General features: G+C 31.3%; 1 protein-coding gene across 1 annotated transcript; it reads left to right on the top strand.

Moving 5' to 3' along the window:
- Window positions 1-315: 315 nt before the first annotated feature.
- LOC149413864 (uncharacterized) lies at window positions 316-16,994 on the top strand. The gene is made up of 5 exons (XM_089643895.1): window positions 316-419; window positions 1,035-1,192; window positions 5,006-5,158; window positions 5,267-5,461; window positions 16,978-16,994. Exons 2-5 carry the CDS (start codon window positions 1,039-1,041, stop codon window positions 16,992-16,994), a joined length of 519 nt encoding a protein of 172 aa, XP_089500021.1. The 5' UTR covers window positions 316-419; window positions 1,035-1,038.
- The last annotated feature ends 104 nt before the right edge of the window (window positions 16,995-17,098 follow it).

Here is a 17,098-nt window from a genome sequence, read left to right as displayed (position 1 = left end):
CATGCCAAGAAAAGTAAACGTAGTGAAACGATTTGAAGAAAATCTATCTTTACCGACTGTCATTCATTTACTTTGTTCCTTTTACATAACAGTTTTTATTTATCATGAGAAGGAAGCTAAAATATTACGAAATAAAACATAATCTCCAATAGCTGTTGCGCCTGCTTTATCCCCGTTTCATTTTTTAAGGTTAAGTATCGATTTTTTTGAATCAAGGGAGTTTTATGAAATCTGGGAAGTTTTGGGGAAAAATAGGGAGATTTATTTTATAGACATACCAACACTGAGTACAACCTAAGAGTTATTACTGACGCATGATTTTGTCGTTTCATCCTGTTTCTAACCTCTAATTGAACATACTATCCCTCACACTGTTTAACCCACGCAGTTAAATTAATCATCCCTGGTGTTAGTTATTGGTAAGTTCTAATGTTCTATTGACGCCTATGCATGTGAACCTGAACCTGTGTGAACACGTAAACCGCCATTTGCAGTTGGTTTGTACCTTTCGTGCGGGAACACAGGTTCGCCGCACGATCTGACTTACTGAACCCGGATGGTGTGTTGGCAAAACCGCCGACCGAATTATTAATACACCGTTGTCGGGAAATCGAAATAATAATAGTTGGGTCGGTGATTCTGTAAGTCGAAGGCCGTTAAAGCGACCTACCAAATGACGTTTTGTTTGAAGAACGTTTGAACTGTCAGTTTGACGTCTAACTTTTTAAGAAATGTATTTCAAAAGAATTCTAAGAATTTGGTTCACCGACAGTTTGTTGAAATCGGAATGGCGTAACCATGATGTAATACTGTTTTAAATAGAGACAATGGAAGTCACCGTTAGATTAATGTAATGCGATGATTGACGACGATTCTCTCAATTGCCTTACCTCCAAGGACACTAGTACATTATTATTTTAAAATATTTGTGTAATAGAATTCATTGTTTAATATAATATTCCAACCTGAAAAAGATATTTTGTTTCAGAAATTTTCATATTTTTTGTGCTTGAACCATTTACCTGCCACAACAGAGCCATGGATCCTCTTCATCCAGAGACTGTTTCCATCAAGACGGAACCAGGGCCCCAGGAAGAAGGCGGAGGTGGAATGCCTTCTACCGATATGGAATTCGACCTCCCAGAAGTAAAGAAGGAACATTTGCAGAATGCGGAGAGTTCTCTGACAGCCAGTAAGTTGCGTTGATCATTATGTTAAAAATGTGTTATGTTAAATTTGATATTCAGAATCCTTGTGCGTTTGAATTATTTGCGCAGACAGGACATAATGCTACTTACAAGAGTGCCTTTGATATTTACTTTAAAATGTATCTTTACATGAAAACCGCCACTGTACAGCAATCTTTTAACTTACACTGCTCACAAAACTGGCCCAAAATCAGTTAGAATAATAATTTTGGGCTCGAAATTGACCCTAGCAGTAATTCTGACTTTTTTCGATTTAGTCATCTAAATAATTTATTTTATATATGAATTACTTGAATTTTCTGTTTTTATAAAAAAGTTTACAACAGATTCAGATGGTTTCAAGTGACTTGATTATTTGTTTATGACCGAGTGTATAAAATACGTTCACAACGGATTCAGATGGTTTCAAGTGACTTGAATATTTGTTTATGACCGAGTATATAAAAGAAGTTCACTAGTAGTTAATTAAGTTCAATAGTATGAAAGGCTCTTCAGTAATCAATAAAAAGATCTTGTCTTTTTGATGGTTAAGTAGAACATTTTATAAAATAGGTAAAGTTTTCGAGTAGTTAATCACAACTTTGTTTTGAAGCTATTATGGCATTCATCGGTAACATTTATTTTACCTAAATATTTTTCTCAATTTATTGATCCATATTTCATAAGAAATCTAATCCAGAAAGTTTGAAATTTGGTCTGCAATTATTTACAATTTATTGATTCATATTTCCTTAGAAATCTAATCCAGGAAGTTTGAAAATTGGTCTGTAATTATTTACAATTTATTGATCCATATTTCATGAGAAATCTAATCCAAGAAGTTTGAAATTTGGTTTGTAATTATTTATTATAGAGTGATCTCCGTTTTTAAAAATAGGTCTTACAATGTTTCATTTTAGTTCTTCAGGAATTTGGCTCGAATCAATGATAATGTTGATAACTTTTGCAATTACAAGGCTTAAAAGTAGTTTACATACAATTTGATTGGCATAAGCTCTCAGTATGTAGATTGAATATGGTAAATCTTCCTGCAGCTATACTATAACTTCCAGAAATATTCATGGATTACATTGAAATACAAATTATAAATTCAGTCTTTAGCAAATACATAATTCACTATGTTCGTTATGTTGATGACATTCTGGTCTGTTGGAAAGGTACCAACAGACAATTAGATCTTTTTGTCACATTAGCTAACTCCATCAACCGTAAAATCTGCTTTACGGTTGAAAGATAGTGTAATAAGAAAATTAATTTTTTAGACTCAACAATCGGTAGAGAAAATAATAAACATACGTTTGAAATTTTTCGTAAGCCTACATTTACAGACACGACCATTAATTATTAATCTTTACACCCATGGTCACATAAATTATCTGCCTAATCAGTCAATGATACATAGGCCCACTAACATCCCGCTCGACAAGAAAGCATACGAGAAGGAAAAAAATACAATTCTAACTATTGCTTTAAATAACAGCTTCAAGGGTAGAGACATTGAAAAATAATTAATATTTACAAACACAAAAATAACCTTAAATTAATTTACCCAGCGACTAATAATAAGACTAATAATAAATTTGGGTGTTTAGAATTCATCGGACCGACATCTCATAAAATTGCTAAAGTCCTCAAAAAGTGTGGCTTAGATATTGCCTTCCGCACAAATAACAACTTAGGATCATCTCTGAAAAACTCAAAAAGTAAAGTACTCAAATTACAAAATAGCGACATTTATAAACTCCAGTGTGACGACTGCAACGCTGTTTATGTTGGATAAACTGGCCGGTCCTTTAATACTAGGTTCAAAGAACATATAAGATCTTTAAAAAAAAAAAAAAAATCACTTTTTTTCATTTGCCAAACATCTCCTAGATAAAAATCACTCACTCAGTGATAATAATAAACCAACTCCGTTACACATACAAAATAAAGAGTTTTAGAGAAGTTAGAAATTAACAAAAATTCTAATAATCCGAAAGCTATTTTGATAAATAAACAAACAAATATAATTCGTTCACCCCTACTAGATATCTTCAAACCTAGTGCAAATATGAGTGCATTATGAAGTACTTAATTATGCTATTAAAATAACCCTATGAGTCATCGTTCGGGAATAACTAACATAAAGACCTTCAGTCAAATTTAAACATTACAGTAATTGGGGAAACTTTACTGGGGTAATAACCATTAATAATTTCTAACATTTTCCTCAGAAATCAATTAGGAAATCAGTAATTGAAATTAAAATACCTATCTAGAAATAACATAAATGTGTCGTCTGTAAGTGGACTACCCACAGTTTGATACTGCCTTCAGAGGGCGAAACAGCTGTCACGCCTAGTAATAATTACACAGCAGAACTTGTTTAAAAATAAACTGTTTTTATAAATCTAATATTATTGAATATATAACAAAAAAAAAAAAAATGCGAATTATACTCTACCTAGCTTCTTACTAAAGTAGTGTACAATGTTTTCAAACATTCAAGTGACTTGAAATCACTCGCCGATATTAAATAATAATAATATTAATATTTGTTACATTTGTAAGTTCAGGTGGTTTCTGGAATATTTCGTGGGCACTATTATTAGTTCATAGATATACGTCTAGCGCCGTTGTTTCCACGACAGGAACTGTTTTGCTATCACCATTTAACAATATTTAATCTTTTAAAATTGGGTATAATAATTTACACTCTTTTACGGACTTTTCGCATTTTGAACTGTGATTAATTGTGACGAGGAACGAAATAATGTGCAACTATCAACAACGACGAGTATACGAACATAAAACAAAAAAACACTTGTTGTGGGCTTCTTTTTCAAATCTTCTTCTAGTTCGCTTTCTCCCAATGTAATAAGACCTATAGGAATGGAACAAAACAAAGGAAAAGGCAATTTGGTGATAAACTGGAATGTGGAGATAATAAAACTGTTTGAATATTAAACAACTACATTGAAATATTACTAAGATTGGGGCGTACAAACAAATCTATTCTTAATTGCTGAAAAGTGCAAAACTTTGAATTCTATAAAAATAATTCTCCTATTGAATTCGAATATTCCATTAACAACGCGGCATTTGAAAGAGTCACAGAAATGATAGATCTTAGTATCATTTTGGATGAAAAACTAAGCTTTGCTAGAAACATCTACCAAATTGTCTTCATATTAAAAACGACCAAAAAGTCATAAAAAACTGTTTCTAGTGAGAATAGTTGTTTGGTCTCCCTCTTACGTAATTCATATTAATAACATTGAGCGAATATAATTTTACCATTCATATATTTTAAATAAAATATTTAGCTAGAATACATAAATTATCCTTTCATATTAAATACTAACTTATATTACAGAATAACTGCTTTGCCTTTCTCATTTAAAATGCTAACCTCCAAATTAGACTGCTCCGAACTCCTTCAACTTTCTTACATACCCACAAGAACAACACGGCACAATACTCTTACTCGGCAATTATTATATTGCAGTATGTATAAGCGCAAGTACATTATCCATTCTCCAACACAGCGTTTTTACACTGTGGTAACCCAATATTGACATGTTTTATGTTGGCTTGTTGAATTTTGTGGATAATATTAAAAACCTATTCCTACCCGACTCTTGAACTTTTGGTTGTCTCTTTCAAATCTGTCTGATCACAAGTTTTTGTCTATTGCATTTTTATTTTTATTATTTCTTTCTGTTGTCCAAATTTATTTCTCTAGTTAAAATTATCTTACCCTTATTTCTGTCAAAGTCTGTACATTTGCGTACATTTTGTTTTTTTCTTTTCAGGTAGCATTAAAGTGGAGACTGTTTCCATCAAGGTTGAACCAGGACCCCGAGAAGAATATGGAAGGATAATTCCTTATAGGGAAATTGACAAAGACCTGCCGTATATTAAAAAGGAATGCTCGGTACGCTTTGAAGTAATTACCCACACAACAGGTGAAACCGATTTTCTCCGTTAGAATTAAGAATTCTTGCTTTCTAATTTTAACTTCTATAAATTAACTGTGCTTACACTTAATACGTTTCATTCCTAATCTTTTTCAGACTTATTGACAGATCTGAAGACGCTTTCTGTGGAAAAACGATTCTCCTGCCCCCATTGTAACTACTCCTGTTTTTTTAAGTCAAAGTTAAACGTTCACTTGCGCACCCATACTGGAGAAAAACCTTTTTCATGTTCCTACTGCAGTTATTTATGTTCTAAAAAGGGAAATTTGAAGATACACATGCTTACTCACAGTGGAGAAAAACCTTTTTTATGTTTCGAGTGCAACTATACTTGTGCACGAAAGGGAAATTTGAAGATACACATGCTGACTCACAGTGTTGAAAAACCTTTTTCATGTTCCGACTGCAACTATTCTTGTACTCAAGTGGCAAATTTTACGAGGCACATAATGACACACGGTGGAGAAAAACCATTTTTATGTTCCGACTGCAATTATTCATGTTCTCTAAAGAGAAATTTGACAAAACACATTCTGACTCACAGGGGAGGAAAACCTTTTTCGTGTTCCGAGTGTAGTTATTCATGTTATCAAAAGGGATCATTGACGGTTCACATGCTGACCCACAGTGGAGAAAAACCTTTTTCATGTCCCGACTGTAGTTATGCATGTTCTCAAAAGGCATTGTTGACCGTACATAAGTTGACTCACAGTGGAGAAAAACCTTTTTCATGTTCCGCCTGCAATTATTCATGCTATCGAAAGGGACATTTGACGAGACATATGCTTACTCACAGTGAAGAAAAACCATTTTCATGTTCCGGCTGTAACTATACATGTTCTCGAAAGGAACATTTAACGAGACACATGCTGACTCACAGTTGAGAAAACCGTTTTCATGTTCCAAACGCAATTATTCATGTTCTCAAAAAGGACGGTTGATGGCATACATGCTTACTCACAGTTGTGAAAATTCTTTTTCAAGTACCGAGTGCAACTATTCATTATTTAAATTGAAATAGAAAGAATTCGTTCTCCAAATGGAAATTTTAATAGACGTGTTTCATACGTCCTCACTAAACTTTACCAAGACGCATTCGGACCCAATCACAGAATAGTATTGTTCGAAACTAGCGATTATGAATATTGAATCGACGATATTGTGATTGTGAAACGATTCTTAATTCGTAAATAAACGCTGCATCTGAATTAAACGAGACTTTTATTTTGTACACTAAGATAACCACAGAACAGAGAAAAAGCCTTGGGTGCAATCTTGAATGTGTGTCGAAGATTTGGAGTCCGTTGTCCTCAATCGTCGAAGGAAAAACACGTGTCTTTTATCTTTTAGATGTTGAGTGTTATCAGATTATTTTCAATCTATTCACTCGCTTTCCTAAATGGTAAATTCGTACCTCGCTGGTAAATTCTTAATTTAATAATAGCCGGAGAATTCACTAATTCATTTTAAAAAAGACATACATTTGCTATTGACCACTTTAATTTTATTAACTCTACCGGTTTCGGAAGAGCCCTTCCTTCATCAGGAGAATATTAAAAACTGTTAATACTAATTAAAAGCCAATTACAAAACACTAATTATTAACAAATTAGAATTGCATCTTCAGTATTTCTAATGGATTAACTTTTGTTTCTCTAGAATTTTGTTGTTGTTTTTTTATTGTATGGTATAATACTTAATTTTTTTCCCTTTTAAACTGAAAAACGATTATTTTAAAACGTTAGTACACTAACTAACGTTCTAATACGAATATAATATATTTATAAGATTGCGTATGTATGAGACGATGTATGAATGTGAATGAGGCAAGAAGTGTGTGTGGTGAGTCAGTACCATACATATACCACTCGCGAGTCTTCGGGCTTTTTGAATGAGGAAAGTTTATCATCAACCTATGTCCTATGGTTGACCATAGACGAGGATAGAAAAAACTCAAGCTCATATAAAAAAGTGCGACCATAGAAATTATAATTGCACTCAAACAACACCGTTCATTCATCAGCCCAAAAAAATGATATTTTATAAATAAAAATTGAATGCAGATGTATAAACGTTTCCTAAGAATAATAATGTTCAATATGACAAAGCGCTAGCCTGAGAAAATGAACTCAAGGCTCAGTTGGTACTGTAATTGTTAAGGTATTATTTTGATTTAAATCCCACTGTTTAGAAAGTACTGGAGATTGTTATTGAGGCGGTCGACAGGTCAAACATGGAAGAACGTTCGAAAATGGTATGAAACATTGAAAAAAATGATAATATGAGGTAAAAGACGTTAATACAATGTTCAATATAATGTGTTGCTTAGCAACGCTAGTTAAGGCATATGCTTTACATTTTCTCTCTGATTAATTTTTGTAATATCATATAAAAAAGAATTAGCTTTGATCCCAAAACATAAAAATATTTAAAGAAGAGTATATCTGATATTATCAGATAACGCAATAAATAAACTGCCAGTAAGCCATAGAATATTTAGGTAAATAAATAGGATTTTAAAAAAAAATTATTTGAGGACCCCAGTAACCAAGGTAAACAACAATATTTGACATTCATTTGAAAAAAAAAAAACATTTTAAAGGTATATTTTTATGTTGACGTTTTTCTGGAACATAATTTTTTTTTTTTTTTTTTATTGTTGCTACATTATTTTACAATATTTATATTCTAATTCAGTAATGTTGGCCTCACTGGGTTGTTTACCCGTGCTGAGGCCCCCATTTTATAATATAAGAATTTATACATTTAAAAATAAAACAACATTAAAATAAAGATAAATTTAAACTAAAAATAAAGATTACAAATTAAAATATAATTATCACACTAAAAGAAAAATATTAAAAGAGAATGGAAATCGGCATTTATAATGATTTATGTGTTTGTGTGTGTTGCGTGTTTTATATATTTTTTTGTGTTGAGTGTATATGTTTTAATCTTTTATGTTATAGAATTTTGGTAATATTGTCTTTTTTGTTCTTTAATCCATTTTTTTATTTTGTGTTTGAATTTATTTTTATTTTCCTCAATTTTTGTTTCAAGTGGAAGACTGTTGAATGCTTTAATAGCGTGGTATTTATGGTGTCTTTGTCCAAAGGTAGTGTTTACCGTCGGAGTTTTTATGTTTTCTTTGTACGCTTGTCTGACCGGTCTATTAGTGATATTTTGTGTTTGTTGGGTTTGTTTTTTTGGTCGAAAATGTAGTTTAGTAGTGTTTTAACATATAATTGGCGTATATCAAGTACGTCACAGCTTTTAAATATTTGGTCTGTGTCGGTTAGTTTATGTTTTTTGAGTATTACCTTTAATATCGTTTTCTGTGCGATTTCTATTTGAGCGATAGCTGCGTTTGTTGCTCCTCCCCAAGCAATTATTCCATATTCTATTATTGATTGGCATAGTGCATAATATATTGTTTTCAATTGTTTTATTTTATATATGTTTCTTATGTTTAGGAAAATGTGTATTGTTCTGAGGAGTCTATTTGTGATTTGTTTGATGTGATGTGTCCATCTAAGATTATGGTCAATTACGATTCCTAGAAACTTTATTTGTTCTGTTTTTTCTAGAGGGGGGCAATCGCAGATGTTGGTGTTTATGCATTCGTGTATTTTTATGCTGTTTGTATTGTTTTTTGGCTGTCCTGTGTTAGTTATGCTGTACGTTGTGAATTTTGTTTTCGATATGTTTAGTGTGAGTGTATTTGAGTCCAACCATTTTTTCACTTGCGTGATTCCTAGATTCGCTATGTTATAAACCTTATTCCAATCCTTAGATTTAAATAGTAAAACTGTGTCGTCTGCGTAACTAATTATTTCTCCATCTATTTCCATGCTACAAAGTTCATTTATGTAAATTATGAAAAGAACGGGCCCTAGTATGCTTCCTTGTGGAACTCCGTGTGTAATCGGCAGTGGTTTGCTAGTATAGTTATTAATTTTGACTTGTTGTGTTCTGTCGCTCATGTAACTTTTTAATAGTTGTAGTTCTTTGTCTTTGATACCCATATTTTCTAATTTTTTAAAAAGTGTTTTGTGGCATATTGAATCAAAGGCTTTATCCAAATCTAAATATATCGCTATGCATTTAAACCCTTGATCTAAGTTGCTATGTATATAATCTATTGTACTTGCTAAAGCTTCTTTTGTGCTTCTTTTTTCTCTAAATCCATATTGTTTGTCCGAGATTAATTTGTTTTCTTCCAGGTATTTTATTATTTGGTTTTTTAATAGTCTTTCGAAAATCTTTGATAGAGAGTTTAACGAAGTGATTGGTCTATAGTTAGTTATTTCCATTTTATCTCCGGATTTATACATAGGGATTACCAGTCCTTTTTAAGAGTATTAGGAAAGCAGGCATGTGTTATGCTAAGGTTGATTAGGTGTGTTATAGGTTTTAATATTTCATTTTTTACTATTTGAATGCAATCCGTTGTTATCTCATCTAATCTAGGAGCAATCCGGTTTTTTAATGTATTTATTATTTTGTTAATTTCCATTTCCGAACTTGTTTTTAATATAAATCTGTGTTGTGTTGGTTGGGTATCGATGTTTGATCTGTTTGTTTGTGTTAGTGTGTTTGTGCTGTGTTTTTTACGATTCGCTAAAACTTTCCCTATAGTTGCAAAAAAGTTATTTGCGTGGTTTGCCATCATTTCTATATTTGTTTTGGCATCTATTTTTTTCGAGTTAATATTTAGATGTTCGATAGTATTTTTTTGTTTGTATTTTTGTGTGTATGTAACTTCTTTAATATTCTCCATATTTCCTTTGGGTAATTGTTTGCTTTTTTAAGTTTTTCTTTGTAGTACATCTCCTTAGCTACTCTAATAATTTTCGTGCATATGTTTCTATATCTTTTTATAGTAATTAAGTTGTTCCATGTCATACGGTGTTTGTTTAATTTGTTTGTGAATTTTGTCTCGTTTACGAATACAGTTTAATATTCCTTGTGTTATCCATAGTTTATTTTTTTGCTTTGTGTGTAAGTTTTATATGTTTTATTGTACTGTAATTATTTATTTCTTGCGTTAGCGTATTTGTAAATGTATTCCAGGCTTCCTCGAAATTATCTATTTGGTATAATGTATTCCAGTTTATTTTTTGGAGATTTTCTTTTAAGTTTGAGTAGTCAATTATTTTTTTTGTAAATATTTTATGTTGTTTCGAAGTAGTGTTTTCGGTGTCTATTGCTATCATATTCATGTAGTGATCAGTGATTGTGCTTTCAAGTACTACTGTTTTGGTTTTTAGTTTTGTCTTGATCATTATATGGTCTATGCAGCTTTTAGTGTTTTGTGTGACCCGTATTGGGACATTTATTATTGGCTCCAGTCCGTGTTGGGCTAGTATTGCTAGGTATTCTATGTTTTGTGGGTGTCCGTTATGTAGAGTGTTTATATTAAGATCTCCTATGATGATGATATTTTTGTATTTCTTGAGATCATTTAATGTATTGTTAAGATCAGTTAAGAAATTTGTGATGTTGTTTTTGGATGGAGATCTGTACATAGCTAGGATACATGTTTCTTTTTCATATGTAATTTGTATGCAGTTGGAGTCGATGATGTTTATTTCTTGAATGGTTGTGTTATTTTTATCACTGACGTATATAACTATACCATCATTTTGGTTTTTGTGTATTTTTGTATGGTGTGTATTATAGTTTTTGATTGTTTTTGGTATGTAGTTGTCATTCAACCAACATTCTGTCAGCACAATGACATCAAAATTATTTTCAAGCTGCTGGAGGTATATAAAAAATTCATCAAAATTTTTATTGATCGATCTAATGTTTTGGTGTACTATATTGATTCTATGTTTTTCTTTTGTGAATTTGGTCCAGAGGTTAATATCATTTGTACTTTCACAGTAGTGTTGATTGTCCGAATCTATATATTCCATGTAATCTGCCATGTTGGTGTGTATTTGTGTAAGTATGTGATGTGAGGTTGTGTTAGATGTACAGTCGTGTTTATGTCAGTTTATTAGATATATCGTTTAGGTGTTTTTTATTTCCATAACCTTTGAGTCTTTGGATTTTCTGACGAGAATTTTTCCTGATTTTACCCAAACATATTTGTAGTCTTTTTCTTGGGCTCTTTTTCTGGTGTTCCAGTGCAGATTTTTGTAATATTGGGTTAATGCCGCAATAAGATAAACATATTTGGCTCCTTCTCCGTTGAATTTTTTTATCGGGTCACTGTGTTTGGATGCTAACATGGTTTGTGCTTTTGTGGTATCCTTAAAATTAATAGTTATTTTTGTTTGATCATTTGTTTTGTTTGTTGTGACTTTGTATGTATCCTCTGGGGACATCGTAACTCCTGCGAGTTCAGCGATCCGTGTAACAGCGTGGACTGGGGATATGTTGTCCTGTAATTTTAGGCCGTTTATCTCTATGGAGTTCAGCAGGGCTGCTTGTTCTATATCCGCCAGGTGGATTTCTACCGTAGATAATCTGATTTCTTTATCCGCTAGTTCCTCCTTGATTTTGTTGACGGTGTTTGGAATGTCCATGATTTGTTGAAGTTTTTGTATAATGTCATCATATTTGTCATTGATGAAGTTCGTGAAGTTTTTTATTTCTTGCAGCTCTGTTTCAATTTTATTGAGCATTACCGTCTTCATATAATAATATATCATAGATTGGTAATGTTGAAAGGTAGTTTAATTGGAAATTATAGATTTGTTATGTCGAAAGGTAGTTTGATTAGAATATTTAATTTGGTCATATTGAAAATTATTTGTTAATTTGGTTACTGGAATGTAGCAGTAACGATACAATCATCTCCTAGTTGTTTTGCAAAATGACAACAATGTCATTTGCAACCAACGTAGATGAACAGGGGATTATTATGTCATCTGTACAGATGAACATGGATAGTCTAAGACCCCAAAAAACAAAAGCAGGTATTCCTAGACAGCGTATGAAATGGACGAACGATGTCAATATGTTCATTTTTCGTTCATATTTTTTTTATTTTTTTATTTTTATAGTGAATACCTCACAAGAGTCCCAACTGCTCCCGTCTGGAGCCAGTGAGACTATAGCATTCCCGATTGGGGGATGTTGCGAGGCTGAAGGTAAGTGGGGAAGGGAAAGGGGAAGGTGAGGAAGTACCTGGCTATTCAGATCTAGTCACTAAACACGGCTAAAGCCATTTGGAGCAACGTTTCAATTCTGAATGGTGGTCTTACACCAGGGCGATACTGGTAGTATCTTCCACTCTATGTAACCAAACTAGAAACAGATATGTTGTTATATAGGAAAAAACTACATTCACTTTTCTCACAAAATTATCCGATTGCCCAAGTAAACGAACAAAGATTAGCAGACTAAAAGCGAGCAATTTTCAAAAATAATTTAATTCCTGTAGTAACATGAGAACAGATTAAAAGAGAAGTAGCAGATAGATAAGTAATGTCATATCAGATACATTGAATGTAGATAGTTTGGATAATATTCTAGTCGAAATGTCCAATGATATTACAGTAGATTCAAATAACTTAGACGTTATTTATAATCTTAGGGAAATCAAAATTGCAAATTTAAACTTTGTTGATGATAATATAATAGAATTAGCTAACTTACTTCATAATAATATGAACAGATATATATAGATGTAGAACCAACAGTTAGACCAAAATTGCATACGTCAAAGAAATTATCTAAATTCATTTTTTAATTAAATAACATAAATTTACCAAAAAATCATTTTTGACGAAATTAGTTTTTTAGATCTTCATACAATAGTATATGCTAGTGCTGTTACTGTTTGTAATAAATTAGGAATCAAATTATCATCCTCTGATGATAGATCATATAGTTATAGTAAACAAGAATGGCAGATCAGATTAGAAAATGATGTAGTATTTTTAAGAAGTAACATAGCTAGAGTAATAGAATATAAAAATGGTAATAGAAGTAGGAAAATTTTGAGACATGTAGATGAAATAGGGAGAAAATTTGGTTATAACATAGATAGTCATAATAATGAAAATATAATCAATGATTTATTGGATTTATTAAAACAAAAATTAGGCGTAAAAGCTAGTAGATTAAAAAGATATAATTATACGTATAATAAAAAAAATAATAACAGATTATTCCAGAAAAATGAAAAAATATTTTATTCCAAACTTGACGATAAACAAAATATTATTTCGAATAATAATATTCCGTTGCCATCTGAATCAGATATGCGCGATTTTTGGACTAAAATTTGGAGTAACGATATAAAACATAACGAATCAAGTCCCTGGATAGAAAATGAAGAACTCAATTTTTCAGGCATTGAACAAATGAGTTTTTCTAATATATCGGTTGAATTGTTAACCAAAATTATTAAAAATACTCATAATTGGAAAGCCACGGGTTACGATTGGATACATAATTTTTGGTACAAACGTCTAACTACTTTACATCCTCTTTTGGCAAAAAATCTTTCAAAATTTGTGAGTCAACCACAAAATTTTCCAAATTTTCTAACTAAGGGCATTACTTATAATATGTTGCCCAAAAGCGAAAATATTAATAATCCCTCTCAGTACAGACCCATTACATGTTTACCGACAATATACAAAATATTAACCTCTTGCTTGACAGATTTAATATATACTCATTTAGATGAAAAAAATATTTTATCTGAACAACAAAAAGGTTGTCGCAGAAAACATATGGGATGTAAAGAACAATTAGTTATTGATTCTGTAATTCTAAAACAGATTCAAACTCGCAAACGTAATTTACATACTTGCTATATAGACTACCAAAAGGCTTTCGATAGTGTCCCGCACTCGTGGCTGATCAAAGTATTAAATATATATAAAATTAACCCCATTATTATTAGCTTTTTGGAAAATATTATGTCCTTTTGGAATACCAATTTACTTATCAATTTAAAAGGTAAGAAAATAGTAATACCGGGCATTTCAATTAAAAGAGGAATTTTTCAATGAGACTCATTGAGTCCTCTTTGGTTTTGTTTAGCATTGAATCCTCTATCTAAAATGTTAATTAAAAGCAAGTTTGGAATAAAAGTTAAGGGTAATACAAGGGAGAGTAGTACAATTTCGCATTTATTATATATGGATGACATAAAATTATTTTCGAATTCTGAACAAAATTTAGAGAAAATGATCGAGGTAGTTAAAAACTTTTCAGATGATATCAAAATGACTTTTGGTTTAGATAAATGTAGAACGATCCATATAGAGAAAGGAAAAATTGTAGATGGGGACGAGAGTATATTTAGAAATTTTCAAATTACTAGGATGAAAAGGGATGAGGTTTATAAGTATTTAGGATACCCACAATCAAATAGATTAGACCATACTAGTATTAAAAATGATATTTGGATTAAATTTCAAACTAGGATCAGGAAAATTTTAAAATGCAATCTATCTGCTAAAAATTTAGTAAAAGCAATAAATACTTGGGCAATACCTCTATTAACGTACTCATTTGGCATAACTAAATGGTCTAATACAGATTTAGATAACTTAGAAAGATTAATTAGAACTACGCTAACAAAGTTTAATTGCCATCATCCAAATTCAGCTATGGAAAGAGTTAATTTACCTAGAAATTTAGGAGGTAGAGGTATAGTCAAAATAACTTCTGTGAAACATAATCAGGTAGAAATGCTAAGAACTTTTTTCCATAGGAAAGCTCATAGCTCAGAAATGCACAAAATAATTTGCAAGGCAGATAGAAATATTACACCTTTAAATTTATACGATGAGAATGCCAAAATTTTTATAAATCCCAACCAGGAATTATTAGATTCCTGGTAAAATAAAATTTTACACGCAAAACACTTCAATTATCTCAACCAAACGTATGTTGACAAATTTTCGTCAAACAAATGGTTGAGTATTGGAGAGTTGAGCGCAGAAATAGAACGATTTATGCTTGCCATTCAGGATAGAGTCATTAATACTAAAAATTATAGAAAGCATATAATCAAAGATACAAATCAAATTGATGATTTGTGTAGAAAATGTTTGGCTTTTCCGGAAACAATAGAACATATTATATCGGGATGTTCTATATTAGCACCGTCCGAGTATACATTTAGGCACATTCAAGTTTTAAAAATAATTCACCAAAATTTGGTAACTAAACATAACTTGATTGACTGCCGTAATATAGTACCATATTATGAATACGAACCAAATTCATTTATAGAAAACGAATTTTATAAAATATATTATGATAAAACTATACTAACAGACCGAGCGATTAGTCATAATAGACCCGATATAGTTTTACTAGACAAAATTTAAAAAAAATTACTTATATCATTAATGTCGCTATTCCAAATTCCTCTAATATTCAAAAATCTGTTAGCGAAAAAATAAGAAAATACACAGATTTAGGAAATGAAATAAAAAGAATTTGGCATTCTCAGACTATAAAAATATTACCATTCGTTTTTTCGGCTACTGGCATTATACCTAGCTCTCTAATTAAAAATTTAGGCGTATTAGATCTATCAAAAAATTTATATATAAAGATGCAAAAGTCGGTCATTTTGAATACATGTAGGTTAACAAAAGATTTTTTAAATATTTATGTTGAGGGATCAGTAGGATTTATAGGCCCTGTTAGAAGTTCTACCGAGCCGAACCCTCTGATATGAAAATATCTGGAGACGGTGAATTTTTTTTCCCATTTGATATCTGGTGAGTTGACGTGATGTTGTTCTTGTATTGTTTTGTATTTATTTTACTTATATAATGCACTTGCATAGTGTTGATTGAGTAGCTGATCATTTGTGGAAAAGTGAGTGGAAGGGTTTAGTTTTTCCTATGGGGAAGATTTAACCCGGACAACAAAATCGGAAGCATAAAAAAAAAAAAAAAACTTGGTAAAACCAATCAAGAAATTGTGAACTTGGTAAACGACACTAAAACTCGCTAAAACTTTGTAAAAGAATATTATAATTAGGGTAAAACTTGGTAAAGGTATTATATAGTTATGGTAAAATCATATAAAACGTGAAAGAAAAACAGGAAAACAAATTCACACTAAACATGTAATCATGGTAAAATTTTGTAAATCAATAAAAAGCATTATATAATTGGACTTGTGTTTGATCAGTTCGGACAGTCATTTTGTCCATTTGGACAAGTATTTCGTCTGTTTGAACACTAATTTGGTCCTTCATTTGTACATTTGGACATAACGTGTTTGATCACTTGTTACTGAAATATAAAATTTTAACCATCTTTTAGCAATCTGTTAAATCGTGTTTTTTTACAATTTTAGCTGTATTTTACGCTATTTATCAACTTTATTAATTTATTTTTATTTTTTTTAGCATATATGCCGTTTTCAGGCATTTTATCAGTATTGCATAATTCTTGTAAGTTTAAATGAAAAGTAAGTACTGTAAATATTGTTTATAATTTTTTTATTTAAAAATACATCCCACTGTTTGGAAATCACAAGTACCTAAGTCAAGTCGAATAGCGGACAGTGACTTTATGTCTAAGGCACCGCGACATTCCGAAGTAATTTCTTATCACCATGTGCCAAAGCTAAAAAAAGCAGATTTGAATTCTCGGAGGGGGCTGAAGTGGCAGGCGAACACAGCAGCACCATTACGAACCATACCTACGATTGGCGTGCGCAAAAGTAATGTGAATTGGAATGAACATTTACATAATGAAATTACTTTTGCCCCACTTTGTAGAATAATAACTTATAGTTAACGCATCGTATAATCCAAGAGCATGTTTTGGTTATGATTAATTTATTCATTTAAACTATTTTACATACAGGCGACTACTTAGATTAAACACTGTTTCCTTTACTACCTATCTTGGAAAGAAACATATTTTAATAACATTTATAAAAGGAATCATAAAAACTTATAACATACACTTGGGATGGGTGGTTTCA

This window comes from Hesperophylax consimilis, chromosome 20 (assembly GCF_061612785.1).
Source record: "Hesperophylax consimilis isolate HC1 chromosome 20, BYU_Hcon_1.0, whole genome shotgun sequence".
Lineage (NCBI taxonomy): Eukaryota > Metazoa > Arthropoda > Insecta > Trichoptera > Limnephilidae > Hesperophylax > Hesperophylax consimilis.
Note: the sequence above shows the minus strand (reverse complement) of the source record. Positions and strands in the feature narration are given on the sequence as shown.